The following is a 12,414-nucleotide window of genomic DNA, read 5'->3' on the forward strand; positions in this document are numbered from 1 at the left end:
GGTATGCAACCAGTATTGCATGAAATTTAATTTAATAATGTTATCAATATAACTTCTTGTATAAGGCTTTATAAACATTGTGAAATACTTCAAAATATATTGACTAGTGTGTTTAAGAGGTTAGAGTGACAAATTTTGACATATAAAAAAATTTTTTAATAAATACATTTATTACTAAACTTTTGGTTTTTTGTAGCTGTGCTTGGTGTGGTTTCTTGCTAAAACATAGAACCGACTACAGAGATAGAGTCTAGAGCTAGATAGGGCGAAGATATACAATACATAATACACCAATCCAACCTAAATTAATATCAAAACAAACAAATTTTATTTTTGGCGCTAACATATAAAACCATACACACATTCAATCATAACAAAATTGTCGTCCGAACGTGGGGCTAGAAGAAAAGTGAAGGCTAGAAGAAGAGAAGGCAAGAAGAAAAAGTAAAGACAAGAATAAAACTAGAGAACTAGAGAAATGGATCTTAGAAGTGGAAAACAAACTGGAGAAGAATCAAGTGAGTCTTTATCAGAGCAAGAAACGACAATGGAACCAGCACCAATAACAGGAAGAGGAAGAAAATCGGCAATACAGACAATGTTAGAAGATATGATGAAAACTATACAAGAAGATAGAAAAAGACAAGAAGAAGATAGAAAAAGACAAGAAGAAGATAGAAAAAGACAAGAAGAAGATAGAAAAAGGCAAGAAGAGGATAGAAGAAGACTAGAGGAAACAATAAAACAAGGTAGAAAAGAAGATTTACAAAAATTAGAAGAAGGTAGAAAAGAAGATTTACAAAAATTAGAAGAAGGAAGAAAAGAAGATTTAAAAAGATTTGAACAAGGAAGAAAAGAAGATATGGAAACAATGGTAAAAGTAATTGAACAAAAAGTACAAGCCATCAAGGAAGAAATTCGACGGGAAACACAAACATGGAAACAAGATTTAAAAGAAGATATGGAAAAGACAGAACAGGAGATAGCAATGGTAGCGAATAAAACGATGGAAATAGAAGAAACAATGAAGAAACAGGAAGATGAAATGAGAACTATTGGACGAAACGTTGCGGAAAATACTCACAACATTGAACATGTGAAACGACAGGTAGAAGATAGAGTAAATGGTAATAGAAATGAGATGGAATTGGAAAGAAAAAGAACAAAAGAACAAATAGAAGAACTCCAAAAAGAAGTTGACAGAGTAAGAGAATTGAAAGGACGAGAAGGTGAGATGGTCACAAAATGGATTTGTCAAGGAGACCGAAAAATTCACAAATTTACAGGGAACATAAACAACCTACACCCAATGGTATTTATAAAATCTATCAACCAGAGAATTAAAGAAATAGAAGAAGGAAGAATAGATGAAGAAACTAAATTGGAAAGAATAAAGGAAATTATGAGAGAAAACTTAGAATCAGAAGCACTGATATGGTTTAATGGTATCGAAAATGATGTTGAAGATTATGAACAATTAAGAAATCGATTCCTACAACATTTTTGGGGTGATAATGCACAATTGATGGTAAGAGAACGATTATATTTTGGAAAGTTTAATCCACACATATCCAACAGTCTCACTAACTATGCACTTAGACTATACTCGCTAGCTCAGTATTTAACACCAAAAATAAATGAACAAGATTTGGTATTGTATATTTCACGACAATTTAAACAAGAGATAGCAGAAACCATCGCAATGCACGACATAAAAACAATGGAGCATATGTATAATTATTTGACAAGAGTAGAAAGAAATATGCCTAGTAATTATCAAAATTCCAGTAACATGAATCGTAACAATTTTCAAAATTCAAGTAATCATCAGGGAAATAGTATAAGATATGGTAACAGACAAAATGATAGATATCAAACCAATTTTAATAACAATCGAAACCACAATAATTTTCGGCAAAATAATCACTATAATCAAAATAATGGCAATTTTAACAATAATTTTCGAAATAATAATAATAATTTCACCAATCGATACAACAATAATAACAATTTTGGTAATAATTACGATAATCAACGTAATCAAAATGCTCATCCTAATAATAATAGAAATTTTAACAATTATAATAATGATTTCAACCATGGTTTTCGACAAAATGCATATAACAATCCACGGCGTAATCAGTATCAACCATCGAGAGGGGAAGAAGATGTACAGCCTCGAAGGCAAGTGAATTTTCAGAGACGACGAAGTCCTAGTAGATCAGAAGAACGAGCTGAAATGCCCATAAATGAGGATGGTAGGTTTGAAACACAGAGATCCAGATCTTTAGACAGGGAATCGGTAAGACAAAGTACAAACGATCCTCAAAATTTTTAGTAAAATGCAAGCCAGACAAATTAAGTAAATTATATAGTTGTAATTATATGCATCCCCGAGAATTTATAACATTAGATGAAAACGTAATAATAAATCAAAATAACAATTTAATTTATGTAAATTCCAAATTTCAAAATTCCAATTTAAATATACTACTTGATACAGGTTCTGAAGCGTCATTAATAAGTCAAAGCATAGTAGAAAAATTTCAAAATTTAAATCAACACATAATTAAAGTAAATAGATTAACATTAGTAGGTCCTAATAATAAAAAACTGTATGATGTCAACAAAATGCTAGATATTACTTTAGAATTAAATAATCACAAATTAGTATTTCAACTTTTAATAGTACCTAACCTGACCATGGACATTGTCTTAGGATCAGACTATTTAAACAAATACAAAGCTAAATTAGATTATGAAAATAGAAAGTTATGCATAAATGATATATGGGTAGATTTCAAAGAAATAAATGAAGTTATAAATATGAATGATAGTGAACAAGGAATGATTGTCAAGGAAAAAGATAGGGAAATGATAGAAGTTAATTTTGTAGTGAGGATGATTAATTTTATTATAATAAAGAATATGAAGAAGTATTTAATATAAATGATATTAAAATAAATGTTATTGAGAATTATGATAAATAGGTAAGAGATTTATTGAAAGAAGTAGATAGGAGTGGTTTCAAATTAAGTGAAAGTAGCTAGAGGTTATTATTTATAAAATAAAAGTTAAAGATATTAAGAAGTTTAAAGCAAAATCGTAGCCAATACCATGTATGCATAAGGAAAAGGTAAAAGAAATAGGTAACTTGTTGAAAGATGAAATAATAATATATAATGTGGATCAATTACAACCATATTATGAGGATCGAGTGTAATTTGTATAATAAAATTGATTTGACAAATTTTCTTATAACAATAAAATTTGCAAATAAATTTGGGAAATTGAGATGAAACCAGATTAATGGGATAAAAGTAAAATTTAAATTTAAATCGTTATGTAAAAGGCAAAGTGGCAAAATCAATGGTTGGAATGATTATTTTAAAATTTATGATTGAGTTGATTATCATGTTAGTAAATAGATAGAAAATAAGTTAGAATAAGAGGTAATAAATGATATTAAAAATAAAAGACAATTTGTAGATGAATTAAAATATATGTCAGAAAAGTGTCAAATTTAAAGTAGAATACACAAGGATTATGTAGTTATTAGAAAGGGCAAATAATATGAGAAAATAAAAAAATATTTTGAAGTATAAGATAAAATTGAATGTAAAGAAAGTAGAATAAGGTGTATAAGTGAATAAGAGAAAGTGAAGTGAAGTGAATTATAAGAGTAAAAGGACACGTTCAAAGATATGTGGAAAGGCCTTTAGAGAAAAAGAAAAAAAATCAAGATAGTAAGAAAAGAAGAGGATTTATTGATTAGTTACAAAAATAATTTTGAAAACGACAGTTGTTAAAAGTAAGAAAAGAAAACCGAGAGAAATAGAAGCAGTTAAGAAGCAAGAAAAGGGAAAAAGATTCAAATAGGAGAAAACAAGGAATTAAAATAACCAATTGGAGAAATAAGGTATTTACGAAATTCGAGACAAGCGGATCCTCCATAAACCAGGTCCATTAGACACATTGACGGGCAAGAAAGTGTTCGTATTCTTGGAGTGTTATATTTCTGAATACTAACTTGTGAATATTTAAATAAATTTATAAATCTTTTATTCTCTCATAATTATATTAAAATATAATAATTTTAATAAAATTTAAAATTTAAAATTAATTTTATAAACGGATGCAAAAACAGAAAAAACATTAAATAAAACTTCTAAATTAAGAATTCAAAAATATTGTAAATCATCAAATTGTCCTGCAAAAATGGCTGCTTCAGGCTCATATTGGGATGAAATTGTGACAGTTCTTAAAACTGATCCTACAGTAAAACAATGGTTAGATGATCCAGACGAAGCAATTGGAATGATGTCAGTATCAAATGATAATATGAAATTATGGAAAGAGCTATTTGCGTATCAAGGTTTTGATGCAAAAAGAATTATAGCTATAATAAAGAGAAGTTATGATTCTTATACAGCAAGATCAAGGGATAATTTAGTTGAATTTAAATTTATTATTCCTAATAATGATGATGAAGTCACTATAACTAATCAAGAAAAACTTCATAAAGATATACAATACACAATACACCAATCCAACCAAAATTAATATCAAAACAAACAAATTTTATTTTGGCGCTAACATATAAAACCATACACACATACAATCATAACAATATATATATATGTTGAACTTCAGATTTCCGCGGATATTATATGTGTTGTCAAGATGTTTCCGGGTTCCTCTCCGCGTATGGTTTTCTTGATTCTGGATAGAATCGTGTTCTGGACGACGTTTCGGCAAGATCACACTTGCCATTTTCAAGTCTTCTTTGTTCTACTTCGTGTAATACGTTGTGAACTTACATAAGTTCACACAATTCTCAAAGAATAACTATGTAACAATATTTTAGCTGACATCAAAGAGTTAAGTGACCTGTACAGTTCAACGGAATTCGCCGGATGTTCGTATTACTGTGTAAGTTGCAACAATTTGATATATAAGCTTACTGAATTCGTTAAATATTATTCAGTCTTCTACAAGCTGAGTAACAACAACGTCTTGTACTAAAGTCAATTTTTTAATATCATCATGTGCTCATCTCTATCTGAAGAGGCCCGCCTGGAGCTACAAGAGATGTGTGAGGAAAGTGGTCCTGCAATCGACGCCGCCATAAATGAAGCGTAAGTTTTTTTCTAATGTTTTTCAACGTTTTTTTTAAACCATATTTTCGTTTTTTTCTTACAGAATATCCGATGAACAACTCGATTTGGCCATCGACACCATTATACATATGGAGGCTTCGGTGCCAAGCGGCTCATCAAAGGCGGCGGCTAAAAGAAAAATACAGGATGATGATGACGATTTTCAAAATCCTCCGGCATCTCACGAAGCTCCAGCACTTCCTTCCAGGTAAATATTCAAAAAATAAATTTAAAAAAAAATCTGAAGACATCCTGGAGAAATATATAAATTATTGTGTTAATTTTGGTTGCAGAGGCAAAAATATGCATCTGGTAAGGAAGAATATGAGGCCATCTTCGTCCGTCCGGTCGCTCTCACCAAGGCTCTCCACCTCTTCATCCTTCACCTCGGACGATTCCGAGGATTGGTTAGAAATTATAAATGAAGAGCTGCAGCGGAGGGCGGAATTCCGTCAGAGAGTGGACGGCAAAATGAATAATATAAAAAAGAAAATTAAAAGCACCGAAGACCTCATATCCCACATCAAGGGGGAAAAAAAGTCGCTGAGGGTTTACAGAGAGACCCTCAGGGAACAGATTCGGCTCCTTGATGCGCAGGAGCTCTCCCTCGACAGGAAGGAGCGGTGTGCCAATGAGGCAAAGAAAAAATATGGATATTTTGTAAAAATTTAAAAACATAAGCCGCCATTATACCAATAAAATAAAGGATAGGAAGAAGTGAAGAAGTTTTTATATTTACCTAATAGTACTTACTACTCTTATAAACAATTTGGTTCAAACCATCTTCATGTTTCCCTTATTTACTATTCTGTAAATATAATTTTTATATTTTTGTTTTTACAGATTCATTGGAAAGACAGAAATTAATTGCACTATTAAGAAAACAGGGCCAGCTCATATCAACACTAATAATAACCTAAATCTAGGTAAATTCATAACTGTTAGTCCCAGAAATGTTGACAAACATGACTGATTATTTTCGAGCATGTCCATCGTGTAAGGGGTGTATGCGAGAAATATCATTCGAAGACTTATCCAGATACCGCAGCTTTAGGCAGAAGATTACAAGGCAAAGTACATCACTTGGCTTGTGATGTATTAAAACTGAAATTTTACCATATATGAGAAATGTTTGCCTTTCTTTTAATCTTTATTTAATATAAATTTTGCCGCGAGTTACGAGATTCAGAACTTATGTTGTCTTAGAAATTACACTGATTATTCGATAGGCAAGAGATGGCATCGACAAGTGGTGATTTCACTATTCAGGAAGCGGGGGCGGTGGTGAGTGAAACTGATTCTGATCAGGAGGGCATCATTCTCAGGAGACGAGAATTTGGATTTCAAATTGCGCGTCATAATTCAATGTAAGGAATTTTGGTATGGTTTCTCTAATTGTTCATAGGACTTTCTATTTGCAGCCCATGAAGTGTTCTCTGTATGCTGCAGGAGTTGACATAGGAGTCATGTATGATGGGGTTCTTGAACCTGGTGTTCACATAACAGTGCCCACCAATTATCAAGTTGTCAGTCCGAGACACCATTTCGTTTTAATTAAAGAAAGGTCATCATGGGCAAGAAGAGGAATACATATTGCCGGTGGAGCGATATTTGTGGTTTTATTCAATTGCACAACAGAGAGAATTTTTATAAGTCGGAGAGATTATATAGCTCAAATGATATGTATACCATTTGTTTCCTCTCAAGTGTCACTAAGGAATATAGAAAGGCAAACTGAACCATGAATCATTTGAATTACGTACTTTTTTCACTTATATACGATCCTTTTATTTTTTTTTATTTATAACTTATCCACGAAATCAGTGCATTATGTTGAGACCATGTTATGAAATGAAAGGCTTTATAAAAGAGTGAATTGCTTGTAAATTAATAAAATTTCATTTTAAAACAAAATTTCTTTTAATTGCACGCGATCCTTTTTGTTTTTTTATTTTGAACTGATTCATCAAACTAAGGAAAATCGCGGAGAACCCACAAATATTTTCTTGGCAATGTTAGATAGAATATCATGTTGTGGAATCAAAGACTTTATAATGCATGTAGTGTGTCTTTCATCGGCATCACATAAGAAGATGCAATGTTTCTTCTAACTTAACATATAAAAAATGAAATTTCAAGTTTTACTGTTTCTTTACACGAAACGTTAACAATTTCATTAATATTTTGGCGAAGACGTTGGTCATTGAATTTGTAAGTGTAACGACTTTCATTGCGTCGTCAATTGTGTTTCATGCGGATATGTAATAAAAAGCAAAAATAAAATTGCGACCTTTGAATCCCACGCCGCCGTGATAATCACTGTTTCGCGAGACAAGTACAGTAGAACACCGATTATCCGGCTGCGGATTATTCGTGCTGCGAATTAACCGTGACAAACTACGAAAATAACCGAACACCGCCGAGCGGTGTACGAGAAGTCTTATCTAACCAAATGGATAAATATTTCATGCGTGACTCGAAATTCGAATGCAGTCATCTGCAGTTAACATTGATGTGTACATGTATGTTTAATAATGAGACCGATAAAACGCAAACGAAATGTTTTAACTATACAACAAAAGCTTGAACTCATAAGAAAACACAAGCAAGGTGAAACTGCAACAAATTTGGCGAAATCTTACTCAATAGGAATACAAACAGTTCGAGACGTTATTAAGAATAAATCTAAGTTTGAGCGGTTTGTTTGTAATAGCGATAGCTTTAGCAATGCTAATATGCGCAAAAGTACGAAGGTTTCAACGTATAAGGAATTAGACGAGGCAATGGCAAAATGGTTTTTACAAAAAAGAGCGGAGGGAGTTCCGCTGTCAGGCCCAATGTGCACACGGCAAGCTGAAATATTTTACAAACAATTAAATATGGGAGGAACCTTCAGTGCATCAGCGGGCTGGCTACATCGATTTAAAAAGCGCCATGGAATTCGAGAACTGGCGATCCAAGGTGAGAAATTAAGTGCAAACGAGGTTGGAATTGTAGAATTCTGTAATGATCTAGAAAAAATCATTAAAGATAATGATCTAAGATTGGATCAAATATATAACGCCGACGAAACGGGCTTGTACTGGCGTGCAATGCCTACAAGAACCTTAGCTGCGGGAACAGAGACTAGTGCACCAGGATACAACGCAAACAAAGACAGAATAACAGTTTTATGCTGTGCGAATGCTTCTGGTAAGCACAAATTAAAACTAGCTGTGGTTGGAAAGTCAAAAAATCCGCGAGTTTTCAAAAATGTAGACCAAAGTACGTTGCCAGTTAAATATTACAGTCAAAGTGCCGGATGGATGAACACTGAAATTTTTAAAGATTGGTTTTTCAAACAATTTGTGCCTCAAGTTCGCACGTTTCTTACAGACAATAATTTACCCCCAAAGGCAATCCTCCTATTGGATAATGCACCATCACATCCAAGCATCAACATATTGAAGTCAAATGATGGTAATATTTCCGTCTTTTTCTTTCCACCAAATGTCACATCCATAGGCGAGGCCTATGGACCAAGGAGTAATAGAATCAATAAAGCGCCTCTACAGAAAAGACTTAATGATGAACTTGTTGACTGATATCGATCTCAAGAGCTTTTGGAAAAAATTAAATATTAAGAAGGATGCTATATATGCCATTTCTAGGGCTTGGGATGGTGTGAAAAACACACACATAGCACGGGCATTTTCGAAAATAATTACTATCGATGAAAGTGAGGCAGAAGAATTTACTCTTGTACCAGAATTATCTAGCAACGCCATACACACGATAGCACAACAACTAGATGAATTAAATGGAATAGAAGAGGCTGAAATTGAAGAATGGTTAGGGTGTGATCAAAATGATTTAGGTTATCAGAAAATGACAGAAGAAATTATTGGTAAAAATGTGACACAACATGAAACAACAGATATTAGTGCGGATGACGTTGAGGAAGAAAATAGTGGTGAGGAAGAGGTAAAAATAACCCACAGTCAGGCCATAAATGCAGTAGATACTGTGTTGTGCTATTTTGAGCAGCAAAAAGAAGTTGATGTCAGCATTTTACTAAATTTAAGAAAAATTAAGGAAACTATAAAATCAAACTTGTTTGAAAAAAAAGTGCAAACAAAACTTACAGATTTTTTCACTATGTAGTAACGAAAAGCAATAAATTATATATTTAAAATCCTTTGAACAATAACCTGTATTAGAAGTATATTTCAGTTTTTTTATATTTTTGTACATAATGTACCTATGTACATACCGACTTTTAACTGATGTTATGTATGTACTGTTCTCTGAATTGTAATATGCAAATATATATGTACATGTGTATGCCTAGAGGAAACTTTTTTATGTTTATGTATGTTTTGTTAATTTTTGATCCCCCCATTTTATATAAAAATAAGATATGCGGATTATCCGTGTTTTCAATTTTCCGGGTAAATCCCGGTCCCGACAGGCACGGATAATCGAGGTTCTACTGTAATGAGATGGGAAAACATTTCCTTAGTGAGATTTGTTTTGTAGCGTTGGAAAGATATTTGCTAAGTTCAAGGAGATTATGTGAAAATCCAGTGACTCTATTGTAATTTCTTCTTCCTTTTGACGAAAGCGTTAGGGAGAATAGAGCACACAAAATTTGGGTTTACTCCGTCGAAACAAAAAGATGACGACTATTACGTGTGTTGAAAAACTCAATGTACATAGTAAAATGTTTTTTTTTTATTGCAGCAAACTTGAAATACAAAAAAAGTGCTCCTCTTGTGGGAACTGGGGGGCAGTGTTCGTCAACAAAGACTGGTTTTTAGGGGCAGAGTTCAGCAATAAATAACACGGCATGACAACATCTCTTTGGAAAGTTAAGATCGTTTTGTTAAATGAAACACTTTTCACGAAAGGACAGAAATCAAACATTAACTTCTATTTTCTCCACGGTTTCTTCACGACTCAGAAGCCAAACTTATACCTATTTGGAAACCCAAGCACCAAGAACCCTATTTATGGATACAAAGTTTTAAGAAAGTATGCAGTAGCTTGTGGAGCTAAAAATCCAGATGCTATAACATGTACTCGATTAAGAAAGCATTTGGCTACTCTTACGCAACTTTTTCATTTAACAGAAAATGATATGGAACAGCTATCGTCGTTTATGGGTCACACACTTGGAGTACACAGGTCATCATATAGATTGCCCGATGATGTATAGACGGCGAAAATATCTAAATTATTGCTCTTAATGGAAAAAGGAGAGGCATGTCAGTTTAAAGGAAAAACTCTTGATGATATCAACATAAATATAGACGAAAATTTATTAGATATGGAACATAACAATAATGATACAGAATTGTTAGAAGCAAAAAATAATAATGAAGATTAAGATGATCTTTTAGCTGAAACAATTCAGGCCGCACAAAACTCAAATTTACCTGACTTGAATAAAGATTCAACTATTGAAAAGAAAACAAAATTTAAAGAATAATTTTGATCCAATGGACGGAAGCCCAGAAAAAATTGTACTCCATTACTTTAAAGAGAATATTAAAGCCCGTAAACCCCTTAAGAGATCAGAGTGTGAAGACCTGAAGAAGAAACATCAAGAAAAATAAAAGTTTTCATCCAAAATCAGTACACTAAAAAATGACTTGAAAAGTCAAAATGTTTTAATTAAGATTATAAATTTTAATCTTTAGATTGTTTTTGAACTTTTTTGGACTATATTAGAATAATATTTTATTTTTTATCGAATACTGATCACATACTTACTTTCTGATTAATAGCATTCCAATAAATTTGAAATAATAATTTTGAAGTTTCTCTGATACCACCTGAAAGCAAGAAATAATTTAAAATAAAATTTTTTACATCAGCTTATAACTAGGTATAGTTTAAAAAACTGACAAAATACTTTCTGAGATTTTTTGGTTTAGATTACTATTTAAAAACTTTAGCTAAGAATGTGTACTTACTCCAGTCTTCAATAGATAATTAATACGAATAAAAAATAGTTAAACTAGTTAAAAAAGTTACTTACCATTTTTCTTCCAGACTTCTTCTAAGAATGTGCCAGCTTACATAAATGACTGTACACCCTAGACCTGCCTATATAGTGTGTCTACTGGGTAATATCAGAAACTTTTTGTTATTAAATTTATGAGAAAATTAATTCTCTATAAAAAGTTCTGCCTTCTAAAACAAATTAAAAATATTAAACTTCAAATTTGACGAAATGTATACAGGGCAATTAATTTAATAATAGTGTTACATACCACAAAAATGTAAGATACAATCTGTAAGCAGTCAACTTATCTCAAGTAGGCTGTGAAAAACTATTGTCAATTTATTTTACACATCATTACAATTATTTTCATAAATTATTTGGAGTATTAATATATAGGGTGCGGCAGACAAACTTTTCTTTTGCGACAATAAAAAGAAAATTAAAAAAGTTTGATAGAAAAATTATAGAATTTTTTTTCTAGTAGGTAATTAATAATAACTTAATTTCGAACTTCTCATGGTGTTATTATTCACTAGCAAAAAGCAATTTTTTATTGTATTGTTATTTCTTTTCAACTTTGAAACTCCACATAATGTTAGAAACAATTGTAATTATGTGTAAAATAAATTTACACTAGTTTTTCACAATCCACTTGGTTAAGTTGACCATATTTTACATTTTGTGGCAGGTAACATAATCTTTAAATTAATTAATCTTACTCGAAAACGGTGCAATTTGTCGAAGGGAACAAGAGCACCTCTATTTTTTAAAATTTGTAATTTTCTTGGTCAAACTACGAAAAACTTGAGATGCATAAAGCTTAGAGCAATATTTATCCCAGGCTTTCCAGTAGGCCACGTATATGACTAATTATACGAAATTATTTAATAATAATTTATTATATTTTATCATATTTAATATATTATTTTATTATTATATTATACATTGTATGTACCGTTATTTTATTTATTATCCAATGAAATGGTATATACTTTGATGAGAATAGATATATTCCGTTTATTTCTAGTAGAAGCCATATGTCTGTTCTTTGTAAGGAAGCCATAAATATAGCATGATGTATATATATATATATATATATATATATACATTCCAAATTTCTTTCTTAGACGGGGATGCAGCCAAGGATAAAAAAAGTTACACTCTTTTAAATTTTCAAGCTTTCGAAACTATATTTTGTTTCTTCATCAGGAAAAAACTACAATAAAATACAAGTTGAAGTTTTCTTAAAATTAGTCAATTAAAAAA

At 31.5% G+C, this 12,414-nt stretch overlaps 1 protein-coding gene across 1 annotated transcript; it reads left to right on the top strand.

Annotated features, from left to right (window-relative positions):
- Positions 1–478: 478 nt before the first annotated feature.
- LOC111691830 (golgin subfamily A member 6-like protein 6) lies at positions 479–5,025 on the top strand. The gene is made up of 5 exons (XM_023455228.1): positions 479–1,229; positions 1,287–1,528; positions 2,144–2,258; positions 4,868–4,918; positions 4,988–5,025. The coding sequence occupies exons 1-5, from the start codon at positions 479–481 to the stop codon at positions 5,023–5,025; spliced, it is 1,197 nt and encodes a 398-aa protein (XP_023310996.1).
- The last annotated feature ends 7,389 nt before the right edge of the window (positions 5,026–12,414 follow it).

Source organism: Anoplophora glabripennis, unplaced genomic scaffold, assembly GCF_000390285.2.
Source record: "Anoplophora glabripennis isolate ALB-LARVAE unplaced genomic scaffold, Agla_2.0 scaffold578, whole genome shotgun sequence".
Classification (NCBI taxonomy): domain Eukaryota; kingdom Metazoa; phylum Arthropoda; class Insecta; order Coleoptera; family Cerambycidae; genus Anoplophora; species Anoplophora glabripennis.